Source organism: Equus asinus, chromosome 11 (genome assembly GCF_041296235.1).
Source record: "Equus asinus isolate D_3611 breed Donkey chromosome 11, EquAss-T2T_v2, whole genome shotgun sequence".
Classification (NCBI taxonomy): Eukaryota; Metazoa; Chordata; class Mammalia; order Perissodactyla; family Equidae; genus Equus; species Equus asinus.
This window is the reverse complement of record NC_091800.1, coordinates 28613251-28625473: the sequence shown is the minus strand read 5'-3', so window position 1 is coordinate 28625473 and position 12223 is coordinate 28613251. Positions and strand designations below refer to the sequence as shown.

Below are 12223 nucleotides of genomic sequence, written 5' to 3'. Positions count from 1 at the left end.
TTGATAGTGGGGGAGGTTGTGAGTATGTAGGGGCCAGGGGGATATAAGAAATCTCTGTACCTTCTGCTCAAATTTGCTATGAACCTAAAACTCTAAAAAATAAAGTATTAAAAACTAAAAAAAAGACAAACAACAAAATGAGGAAATTATCTGCACCTGGTATCATAAATGAAAGGTTATTATCCTTAAAACATAGAGATTCTAAAAAGAAAGAGGAAAAAGACCAACAAAAAAGTGGAAAAATGGGCAGGAGATATGAAGAGAATTCACAGAAAATGCCCCTTAAATATATGATGTCCAACCTCACTCATAAGAGAAACATATAAATTATACTGATACACCATTTTTTCCTATCAAAATGGCAAAAATTGAAAAATCTGACAACATATGCTAATGAAGCAGAGGAGAAACAGGTACTATCATATGCTGCTGGAAACAATGCAAAACGGTATGGCTCTGAAAAAGGAATCTGTCGTTATTTAGCAAAATTACACAGGCATTTACCCTGACACAGCAATTCCATTCTAGGGATTTATCTATCCCTAAGATAAACTAAAAAAATACACGCACCCAAAAAACAAATCCAAGTGCACAAAGCAATTCATTACAGTTCTATCTGTAGTAGCAAGAATGAAAAAACCTAAAAGTCTGCCAGTAGAAGACTGGCTAAACAAATATAGCACATGCACACAATGCAATATTATGTAAACGTAAAAAGCTTAAGAAATATCTCTACGTATTGCTATGGAATGGTCTGCTGGATATAATGTTAAGTAAAAAAGGAAGGTAAAGACAAATGTAAAGGTAAAGAAAAATGTATACGGTATGCTGCCTTTTATCTAAGAAAAAGAAGAAATACCCCTACATAAATACTTTTTTGAGGAAGATTAGCCCTGAGCTAACTACTGCCAATCCTCCTCTTTTTGCTGAGCAAGACTGGCCCTGAGCTAACATCCGTTCCGATCTTCCTCTACTTTATATGTGGGATGCCTACCACAGCATGGCATGCCAAGCGGTGCCATGTCGCACCTGGGATCCGAACTGGAGAACCCTGAGCGGCCGAGAAGCGGAACATGAGAAGTTAACCGCTGCACCACCAGGCCAGCCCCCTGAAAATATTTTATTTTTTTATTTGCATAAATAAACATTTTTTAAACTATATATAATTAAAAAATAAAATTAAATCAGAAAGAAACCCCTAAAACTAAAATCAAAATGAAATAAATCAACCCAGCTATGTATCAATTTTGTGGTTTAACCACATACAGAACTGTTTGAAGTAACTTAAAATAGAATAATTTGATTTTATATTCCTAACAGACAGATTTCACAGATATTTCCCCAACAGGATATACCCTAAGAACTGCAAAGAAATACCAAACTGTTCTTAGTAATCATATGATTAGTAATACTATTGTTAATTGTTCTTCTGGAACTATTAAATGTAAGATAATGCAAATGAATGTCAACAGGGACCAACACTTTCATCATAAAAGTGATACAACTACAAAGTCAAAGAATTAGGTAAGGGGCCAGCCCCATGGCTGAGTGGTTAAGCTCATACAGCCGCTTTGGCAGCCCGGGGTTTAGCCAGTTTGGATCCTGGGCGTGGACATGACACCACTCATCAAGCCATGCTGAGGCAGCCTCCCACATAGCAGAACTAGAAGGACCTACAACTAGAATATGCAACTATGTACTGGGGTACTTTGGGGAAGGGAAAAGAAAGGAAAGAAGGAGAAAAAAAGAAGGAAGAAGGAAAAAAAGAAAAAGATTGGCAACAGATGTTAGCTCAGGGCCAATCCTAAAAAACACCAAAAAAGATCTCAAGCTTTTTTGGGGAAAAAACGAAAGAATTAGGTACAAGTCTTGCAATTCTGAATCTGAATTATTTGAACTCACGTACATTTGTAGGTTTAAAGAGAAGATACATATGTATTTCCTAGGTATGCCCAATGAAAAGCCCTAAAAACAACTAATTTAGTGGCAATAAGCTTCCAAGTAGTGGTCCTGAAATTCCATCTCCCAATAAAAGAACCAGAGTTGTAGGGAAAAATGGCTGATTCCAGATATAGGGTATAAGATAGACACAGTGAGCTGGGAACATCTTCTCTAAACAGAAAAAAACCGTCAAGGACTACCGGGGCTGTGTCAAAGTAACACAGGATATAAGTGGACTTTGTCAAAATTAAAAGGTATTTTGAACAACACTAAAAAGAAAATGAAAAGGCAAGTCACACACTAGGAAAACATATTTGCAATAGATGTATCTTAACAAATTTCTGGTATTCAGAACATATAAGAACCACAAATCTGAATTAAGACAAATAATTCAACTTATGAGCAAAAGCTGTAACTTAATATATGAATGGCTGATAAACTTATGAAAAGATGCTCAACATCACTAATCATCAAGAAATGCAAAGTAAAACCAGTACATACCCACTAGAATGGCTAAAATGAAAAAGACCAACAATGCCAAGTATTGGTAAGAACGTAAAACAACTGAAACTCTCATACACTGTGGGTAGAGATGTAAAATCAAACAACCACTTTGGAAAACTGTTCAGCAATTTCTTATAAAGTTAAAAATATACGTATCATATGACTGAGCAATTCCACTCCTAAGTATTTACCCACAGAAAACATATGTCCACACAAAGACTTGTACACAAATGTTCATAGCACCTTTATTCATAATAGCCAAAAACTAGAAACAACCCTAATGTCCATCACGTGGGGAATGAATAAATAAATTTTGATATATCCCCACAACAGGACACTAGTCAGCACAAAGAGAACAAACTACTGACAGATGCTACAACCTGGCTAAATTTCAAAAACATTATGCTAAAAGAACCAAGACACAAGAGTATATATTATCTGATTTCACTACAGTGACAGATCAGAGGTTGTTAGGAGCTGGGTTTGGGAGGGGACTAACTACAAAAGGACAAGACGATATGTTCTGGGTTGATGAAAATGATACGTATTTTGATTATGGTGGTGATTATACAGGTGTGTACATTTGTCAAGACTCAAATGATACACTTAAAAGGAATGCATTTTATTGTTTGCAAATTATATCACAATAAAGCAAATCTTTGAAAAGAGCTCAGGATCTAATATAAAGACTTCGCACAAACTAAGGAAGAAAGACTTGAGCAAAAAAAATAACAGTGGTACTATATTAGAGTTGGAGACATCAATAAGAATTCATGATTAGCTTAATATAGGTATATATGGTTACTAGTAATATTTATAGATATGTATGTATATATACCAGTTTTTATACACACATATATTTCTTTGCTCTGTCAGCTGAGAAGGCCTAACAGAAATGCCACCCCAGTAGGAACAAGTACTCCCAGCACCCAGATTTTAGCTCTCTCTTTCCCAGCCATTAGCCTACGAGAAAGCCCACACCACCCACACAAAGAGGCCCACGTGGAGAGGAACTGAGGCCTCTAGCTGACTGCCAGCATTAACAACCAAATGTGAGTGAACAAATCTTCAAATGATTCCAGCCTCCAGCATTCCAGCACTTTAGCTGAGGACCCAGACATCAAGGAAGAGATAAGCCATGCCTACTGTGCCCTTTCTGATTTCCTGATAGAATCTATGAACATAATAAATGGTTGTTTTATGCCAAGGTTTAGCAACTGGAACAACTCCTTATAAGGCTATCAAAAAATACTTTTAAAGACCATATCAGGCTAAAAATTTATTATTTTATATGAAATAAAAATTATCTACATTTAAAAAATCACCATACTTATTCTTGTACTGTACATTCACTACCCCATTTCTACCAGGTGGTATATATTGTATCTCCATTGACACTCTTACTCTTCTCCTCTACACCCTTTCCCCTGAAACAGATAAACAACACTCATTGTTCTACTTAACTCTACAGAGATTTGCTTCCTGAATATTTAATTTGGTGACTGTCTACTCTTCCTATTTTGCATTTACTCTGTTTTATTCTTTCCAAAGAATTTTCACATTTCCGTCCTCACTTGGTTCTCACCATAACTTGTGACATATTGGTGCAGGTACATTTATTTTACAAATTAAAAAGCAACACCAAGATGCTTACTCAGGATAGTTAGTAAAAGTGTTAAGGCCTTCTAACTTAAAGTCCTCTACTGCATGAGTCAGCTTTTTGTAACAGCTATAGTACTATCTCCTCCCTTAGTCAGTGTCACTTTTCCTCATCTAGCTAGAAGTATCAAGATGTATAAAAAGAACGAGACGGGATTTTAGGGGGTGTAGGGGTAGGGGCAGTAATAGAATTGGGTAGGGGACTATAAAGCGAAACTAATAACTATGTATATATCTGGGAGGTAAGGTTCCCAGAGACAGGAAGCTTCATGCTAGAAATTAGTTTTCAATTCAGAATATCAGAGAACCAGGCATTAAGGGGAGGAAAATATCTATTGTGTGTGCAAAGTCAAAGTAGATGGCAGCCTGTAAGATATCTGAAATAGGCTGGAAGTTGCATAATCAACTTGAGATCTGGCTACAGACTGAGATCTGAAAAAGTAATTTGAATAGCAGTCACCTTAAATAGATCCAGCGTGAAGGTAAAGATAAATATCAAGCCTAAATAGGTTCTCTGCTTGAAGATACGTCACCATGTTGAGGTGGGGTAGAAAACAGGTCCAAATGACTATTTGAAAAAATACTGGACAAGACAAAGGGAACATCATTCGGAAGTCTCAAAAGTACAACCTCTGAAAATGACTTATTATAGCAACCAGAGCAGGTCATTAAAATGATGGGTTAAGAAAAAATATTTTAAAAAATATTACACACAACAGTTGAAACATTTTTCTGTTTTACTTTCATATATGAGAGAGCAGATTAACAAAGATTCAAGTCTTTAAAAACAAAGATCATGAAAAGAGATGGATGGTGGTAACGACTGCATAACAATGTGAATATACTTAATGCCACTGAACTGGACACCCAAAAATGTTTAAAATGCTAAGTTTTATGTATATTCTACAATTTTAAAAATTAAAAATAAAAGATCAATATATACAAATAAACTTAGACCACGGGCCATCTGCTCTGAGGTAAGATTTTAGGTGAGCACAGGGATGCTCACAGTGCATCTCTAAATCCTAAACTAGATATCCTCCCACAAGGATGAATTATTTAATCCTTTACTTCTGAATGCAGCAATAAAGCTTATCCTAAGATGCAGGGAGTCCCTATAGCACATGCACACCCCAATCATCAACAAATGCTTGAATATTCCTTCTATCTGACTCTATATTCAGGGATTTAATTTTGCTTTCAAAGCTAATTTATCTTTGTGCTCAAATTACATAAAATAACAAGTTTCTATTATAGAAGAAGAAAACACAATTCACATACTGCATTGGAAAAGTTCTACTGACAGGTTGAAAAGTATCTAGTGCCATAAAAATGTAATATATTATTTCATAAATGTTTTAAAATAGCATATTAATGTCAGCACAAGTACTGAAAACAGTGCCAAAAATTAGTTGTCCATGATGATGTGAGCCGAGTGCACAAAAGAGACCACAAACCAACTCTCTTCTCTCCTTCTTAGTTAATGGCCCGGAAAGCCTGTAGTTAGGCTTAACCTCCCCTCCAGCCATTCTTTCAGTCATAAAATCCTATTGACTCTACCTCAAATAAGCCTCTCACTGTTAAACTCAGTTCCATTGTATTAAGTTTGTTTCAGATCACCTAGACTAGCTCTTTCCAATAGAAACATAATGCAAGCTACATATGTAATTTTAGATTTTCTTGTTACCACAAGAAAAAAGAAACAGGTAAAATTAAAATTTTGGTAATATATTTTATTTAACCCAACATATCCAAAAATAAATATTTTCAATACAACATACAATCAAGATAAAAAATAATGAAATAATTGACTTTCTTTTTTTTTCAGACTTTTTTCATACTCTGAAATTCAGTATGTATTTTACCGTTAGAGTACATCTCAATTCAGACTAGCTGCATTTCAAGTGTTCAACAGCCCCACTGGACAGCACAGACCCAGGACCACCAGGGATTCTCAACACGGGCTGCACATCAGAATCACTTTCCATTTATTCAGTAAGTGAACTTACTAGTTTCAGGGTCTGGAGGCGAACTGGTGAACAAGACAGATCACTTCAGCCCTCGTCTCACTCCCACATGCTCTAATTCCTACATTCTAGGCACACAGCTTCACATGTTCTCAAACACACTACTCCTTTAAAAGTCCTTGTTGTTACTGTGTTGGTTTTTTCCTCTTCCTAGACTTTTACCCTTCCCCTCCCACATCCATCCTTCCAACACCCAGTGCAAATATCACTTTCCTCCGTGAAGTGTTCTCTGGTTCCCCAGGCAGTTATTCATTCTCTCCATTGTGCACTTTGCTCTTCTCTCTCTGACATACCATCACACCCTATAGAATTACAATTTAGTTATGAATCTGTCTCTCCACAAGATCAGGGATTACCAACATCATAACTCAGACACTTTGGAGATGAGGTCAGTGGCAGAGAAGGGGTGGATTTACAGTTAGTTTGTGGAAAATCACACATATCCTATTCTTAGCTATGTTATAGTATCTATGCCATAGCTGCCCCCACCTAAACTACATCTGATTGTGCCACAGAAATTCACTATGTGAAGATCAAGTCACATGTACTGCAGTAGGAAGGTATCACAGAAGTGATCAGCACCTGTTATCCTGCCAGATTACTCAAAATAATTAATACCCTGGTATCCTAGCTTATTAAAGTTTTTTCTAAGTTTGGATAGTGAATTCCCTAAAATCTGACTGTTCTTGAATCTTGTGACTCTATCCCCTACATGTGCATGAAGTTCAGTGCCGTTGAGGACTTTCTTATCATGGGAAAGCAAGAATCAGGCTTTAAATTTCTTAACAAAATGCCAGCTTCGCTGTCTACTAAATTAATTTGTTGAATATATAAACCTTCATGATCAACAACACACTAACATTTAGATATCTGTTAACAACATAAATCTCCAATGCTCATGTTCGTCTCCTATTAAGAACCTAAAACCAGTTTATATTAAAGAGAAAAGGCTGAGAGCAATTCTAATCCAGTACATATCATTTACTAAGCAGTCATCATGGGATAGTCAGTCATGTTACTTGTTTTACATATATTTTCTTCACAGCAACACACTGACACAGTTGTCACCTCCACTTTACAGATAAGGGAACTGACAGTAGAGTTAAATAACAATTCCTAAAGCAACGTGCTCAGAATACGAATTCCAAATGTCTGCCCTTTATATAAACTACAGTCCATCCAGTGATGTGCTGGAGCCAGTTCACGCTGACTCATCAGAGCCCACTGTAAACTGTTAGAACTGTGTAAGCCCTTGTTAAACACAGCTATAATTAAAAATTAAATTCTGTAAACTAACAATTAAACAAATAACACTAAAAACAAAGGTGGCAATTATTTAAAACTCACTTCCTAAATATTTTAGTACATTTTACTCTTGTGGTTAATTACATTTATTGTATGTATATATGTATGTATGTTCGTGTGTGTTTGTGTGTGTGAGAATACTACATAACGGTGTGAAACTGAGTCTCTCTTGCCAACTTTGTATTCAGTGGTATCACTTTGGTAGCTTGAAACTGACCATAATGGGAGTATTTACACCAAAGAAACTGGCAAATCCTACAAAGCATGGCTTTCTTTTTTTTCCTGAGTGGTTGTTAAACATTTACCAGAAAACCAGAATGAGTCCATTCATTATTCTGAATCAACAGGTTATTTCAAGAAGCAACACACATGCTCAGCCCCTATCTAGAAATTCTAATTCAGTAGATCAGGGGTAGAGTATCTGCATGTGTATTTTGAAAAAGACTCTCTCTTCTAAAAGAATTTTGATATTACCGCCCGCTGAGAACTACTACCTGAGACTTCTAAAATGGTATTATGTATCCTATCAGATATTAGAAAGCTACATCCTTAAAATAGCATTACTTTAGGTCCCCACAGGTAAGTCTTTACAAACTATAATGGAAAACTGCGACACAGCTTTTTTATCAAGGATCAAAAAGAGGCATAAGAATGCTCCTACACATCTTAAAATTTCAAAGAGGATGCCACTTATACAATTCAATAACTTTCATAAAACTATGAGACAACTAGATATGCACACACACAAGAATGAGGTTGGACCTTTACTTCACACCATAAATAAAAATTCACTCAAAAGGGTCACAGATTTAGAGGTAAGAGCTAAAGCTCTAAGATTCTTTGAAGAAAACATAAGCATAAATCTTTGTGACCTTGAATTTGACGATGGTTTCTTAGATATGACAGCAAAAGCACAAAATATAAATTGTATTTCATCAAATTAAAACATTCGTGCTTTAAAGAACACACACCATCAAGAACATGAAAAGACAACCTATAGAATGGGAGGAAATTTTTACAAATCATATATCTAAGGGACTTGTAACCAAAATATATAAAGAATTCTTACAAACCAACAATAGAAAGGCAACCCAATTAAGAAATGAGCAAATAACCTGAAGAGACATCTCTCCAAAGAAGATATACAAATAGCCAATAAGCACACAAGATGATGTTCAACATCATTGGCCATCAGGAAAATGCAAATAAAAACTATGATGAGATTACTCCTCATACCCACTAGGATGGCTATAATCAAAAAATTAGATAACAAATGTTGGCAAAGATGTGGAGAATTGGAAACCTCATACACTGCTGGCAAGAATGTAAAATGGTGCAGCTGGTTTGGAAAACATTCTAGCAGTTAAACATAGGTTACCATATGACTCAGCAATTCCACTCCTACACATAAACCCAAGAGAAATGAAAACATGCCCACACAAAAACTTGTATATGAATGTTCAAAGCAGCATTATTATTCATAAGAGCCAAAAAATGCAAACAACCCAAATGATTGAACAGATCGAATGACTGAATGATTGAAAGACTCAACTGAAGAAAGGATAAACAAAATGTGACATATCAATACAGTGGAATGTTATTCAGCAAAAACAAGGAATAAAATACTGATACATCCTATAATCTTCCACAAACCGTGAAAACACTATGCTAAGTGAAAGAAGCTAGACACAAAAAACCACGTATTGTAGGATTCCATTTATACAAAATATTTGGAATAGGCAAATCTACAGTGACAGTAAGTGGAATAACGGTAGCCTAGGGCTGGTGGTCAGTTGGGGGGATGGGGGATGACCACTAAATGGTACGGGGTTTCTTTTCGGGCAAAGAAAATGTTCTAAAATTGATTGTGGTGATGGTTGCATGACTCTGTGAATATACGAAAAAACTCCAAAGTGTACACTTTAAATGAGTGAATTGCATGGTATGCGAATTAAATCTCAATAAATCTGTTACAAATAGACACACAAGAGTATGATAAATATCTTGAAAAAAAAAATTAGCTCTAGGAAAGGTTTCCATTCCTGACAAACATCTATGTTTTCTTTTATTCAATAAACTACATCATAAATTCTGTTTCTCTTCTGGCTTCATTGCCAAGAAATGCACTAAAATTTTGTGGTCACATGTGCTTTCCTTTACCTAAGTTTCCCAGTACAGTTTCTGTCATTATTTTAATTTAAGTGTTCTAGTGTAAGCCATTTCAGTCTTTCTTGGAAGCAGGCAGGATACGACAGCCGGCTGAATTCTGAAAACTTAAGAATATGTTTAGATACTCATGATGCCCACCGAGGAATAGAAACCCTAGAAAGTTCAGCTTGAGCTCTGCCAACCAATTCCCTTCATCTTAACTACCACCAAGAAAAGAAACAATCAGAGAATTATGAGTTTTTTGAGATGACTTTTTTCCTTTAAATTACATTATCCATATAGAACATTATAATACGATGTTACACATTTATTGTATAATTAGCACACAAGATAATATTTAAAATGGAACATAAACAATAAATCACTACTGATATTTAACTTTGTTTTGGGAAATTCATTCCTACCCTAACAGGTGAGGATGAATCCTCTGTATTTCGTTTCTGGGACTCAGTGTCCACATCTTGGCGCTTGTTCTTCATTCTTTCTCTAAGATCCCCTGTAGGTCTTTCTGGTGACCTTTGAACCAAAAAACAAAAACAAAACAAAAAACAAAACAAAACAAATCTATATTTATATAACATTTTATAAGAACACATATACAGAAATAACCTCATAAATCTCAATATAATTTTTCTAACCATCCATGGCTCCTAAAGTTTAGAAAAAGAATTTGTTTCAGTTTAAATATTAATATATAAAAAATATGAGCATCACTTACAGGTTTTCTTCCAATACCAATCAAAATGTATACATTAAAATTCCATGGGGTGGCAGGTACTGGTGACATGAATAAAGAAACTATACGTGAGCTGAGAAAAAGGAATTTCTAAGTAACAGCTTAATTTGTTTTCCTATTAATCACATAAATACATTAATTATATTCGAAAGCAGAAAGTAGGAAGATAAAGTTTTAAACCACAGCACTGCAAAATTAATCTAGAAGCAATAGTACTATCATCTACAACATCAACACTGGAGAAAATACTTTATGCACCTTAAGAATCAAAGCAAATATAGGAATTTTTGTGTTATTCCTATAACTTTTCTTAAATTTGAAATTTTTCAGAATAGAAAATAAAGTATTCAAAGCAAGATTTCAGACAGTGATTTTATATTCTGCTATAGATTTTTTTTAATAAGGAAAAATACATTTATATTCAACACTGGTAAGACTTCATAATTTATAATGGAAATTTGATAAACGGCTGTTCAATTATTTTCACACCATTACTAAGGCAGAAAAACAAAGCAGAAATAGAACACACTGCCTTCAAAGAATATTCCTAGAGCTCCTTAAAAAAGGCCAACGGAAGTTAAGGAATGACTATATCCCTCTTTGGCCACCAAAAAATACTGTACATAATATTTTTTAAAAGATATAAACAAATCACATAAATATTCACATCTCTTTCAAGTAATAGTTGATCAAATCAATTCCTTTAATTTATCAATCATTAACACAAATCACATGGTTAGTGAAGAAGTAATTTCAGTTAATTCACTTTAAAGGTCCTCATTAACATCTGCATGTACATTTTATAGATCTATATTAAATGTTTTAACAATTAAAGATGAACTTCAAAAATGGAACTTCTTATTAAGAACTAGTACTTAAATGCTTTAAATTCTAAGTATGATGTACATGTAAATCTTACGTGCCCCGGTTTCCTTCGTATAATAAAAGTTTATTACAAACGTGTTCCTAACCTGAACAGTACCTAACAGAGTGCTCTACATACAGTGAATGCTCAACAAATGACTTAAGTGTCTTGGACTAAATAAGCATTACTGAAATACATGGCTTTTCTTTCCATCTTTGAATCACACTGTAAACTGTATTTTTCTGCCCTACAAAAAAATAGAAAATACACACATACAAAAGAAGTTAGATGGAAAAACACACACAAAATAGCAAAATTATAACAAAAAATCCTTTATTCTAAGTCTAGTAACGACATTATTTTTTTCCATTTTAGACAAATTTCTGTCCATTTTCCTCAAAACTGTTTCTTGTATAAAAAATTTGAGTAAGTTAATAATAAATTTCAAAGACACATTAAAGCATGTTTTAAAAGTGTAGTAATAATATAAACATAACACTAAAATTACTTAAATAATTTCCCCAGGTATGCATTTATACAGGTAATTAAACTTATAAAGACTAATTTTCTCACATAAACAGAAGGGAGAAATGAAAATCTAAACACAAAAGGAGAGTATTCAGCATCACAAGTAAACTAAAATGTACAACGCTTAATTGAACAGAAAGTGAGCTACTGTTAAGGGTTTGAATTTTAAATTCTATTAAACTTCAAAATCTAGACACACACAAAAAATTCACCCAATTAAAAAAAAATATCCAAATGTCAATGTTCAGTTTTCATATGTTGCTGTAGCAATCAGCACACCCAATTTTACGACCAGGTAAATTATATGTTTACCAATCAAGTTTAAATTGTTTTTGTGACAATCCTTATGTATGTTACATTTTTAAACACCATAACAAAATCATCATGGGGGAAGCAAAAGAAAAACAAAAGGTCTTTATTAGAAAAGTGCAATTTAGCCTTGCCTTTATTAAAGGCAAAATGATGTTCTAAATAGGTAGGACATTTATC

At 34.3% G+C, this 12223-nt stretch overlaps 1 protein-coding gene across 8 annotated transcripts in view; it reads right to left on the bottom strand.

Annotated features, from left to right (window-relative positions):
- ZC3H13 (zinc finger CCCH-type containing 13) overlaps positions 1 to 12223 on the bottom strand; it is a 97152-nt gene that overhangs the window by 77408 nt on the left and 7521 nt on the right. For all 8 annotated transcript variants that reach the window (XM_014838894.3, XM_070520682.1, XM_070520683.1 and 5 more), the window contains exon 4: positions 10010 to 10121. In XM_014838894.3, coding sequence (XP_014694380.1) covers positions 10010 to 10121 — 112 coding nt within the window. The remainder of the gene's footprint in view (positions 1 to 10009; positions 10122 to 12223) is intronic.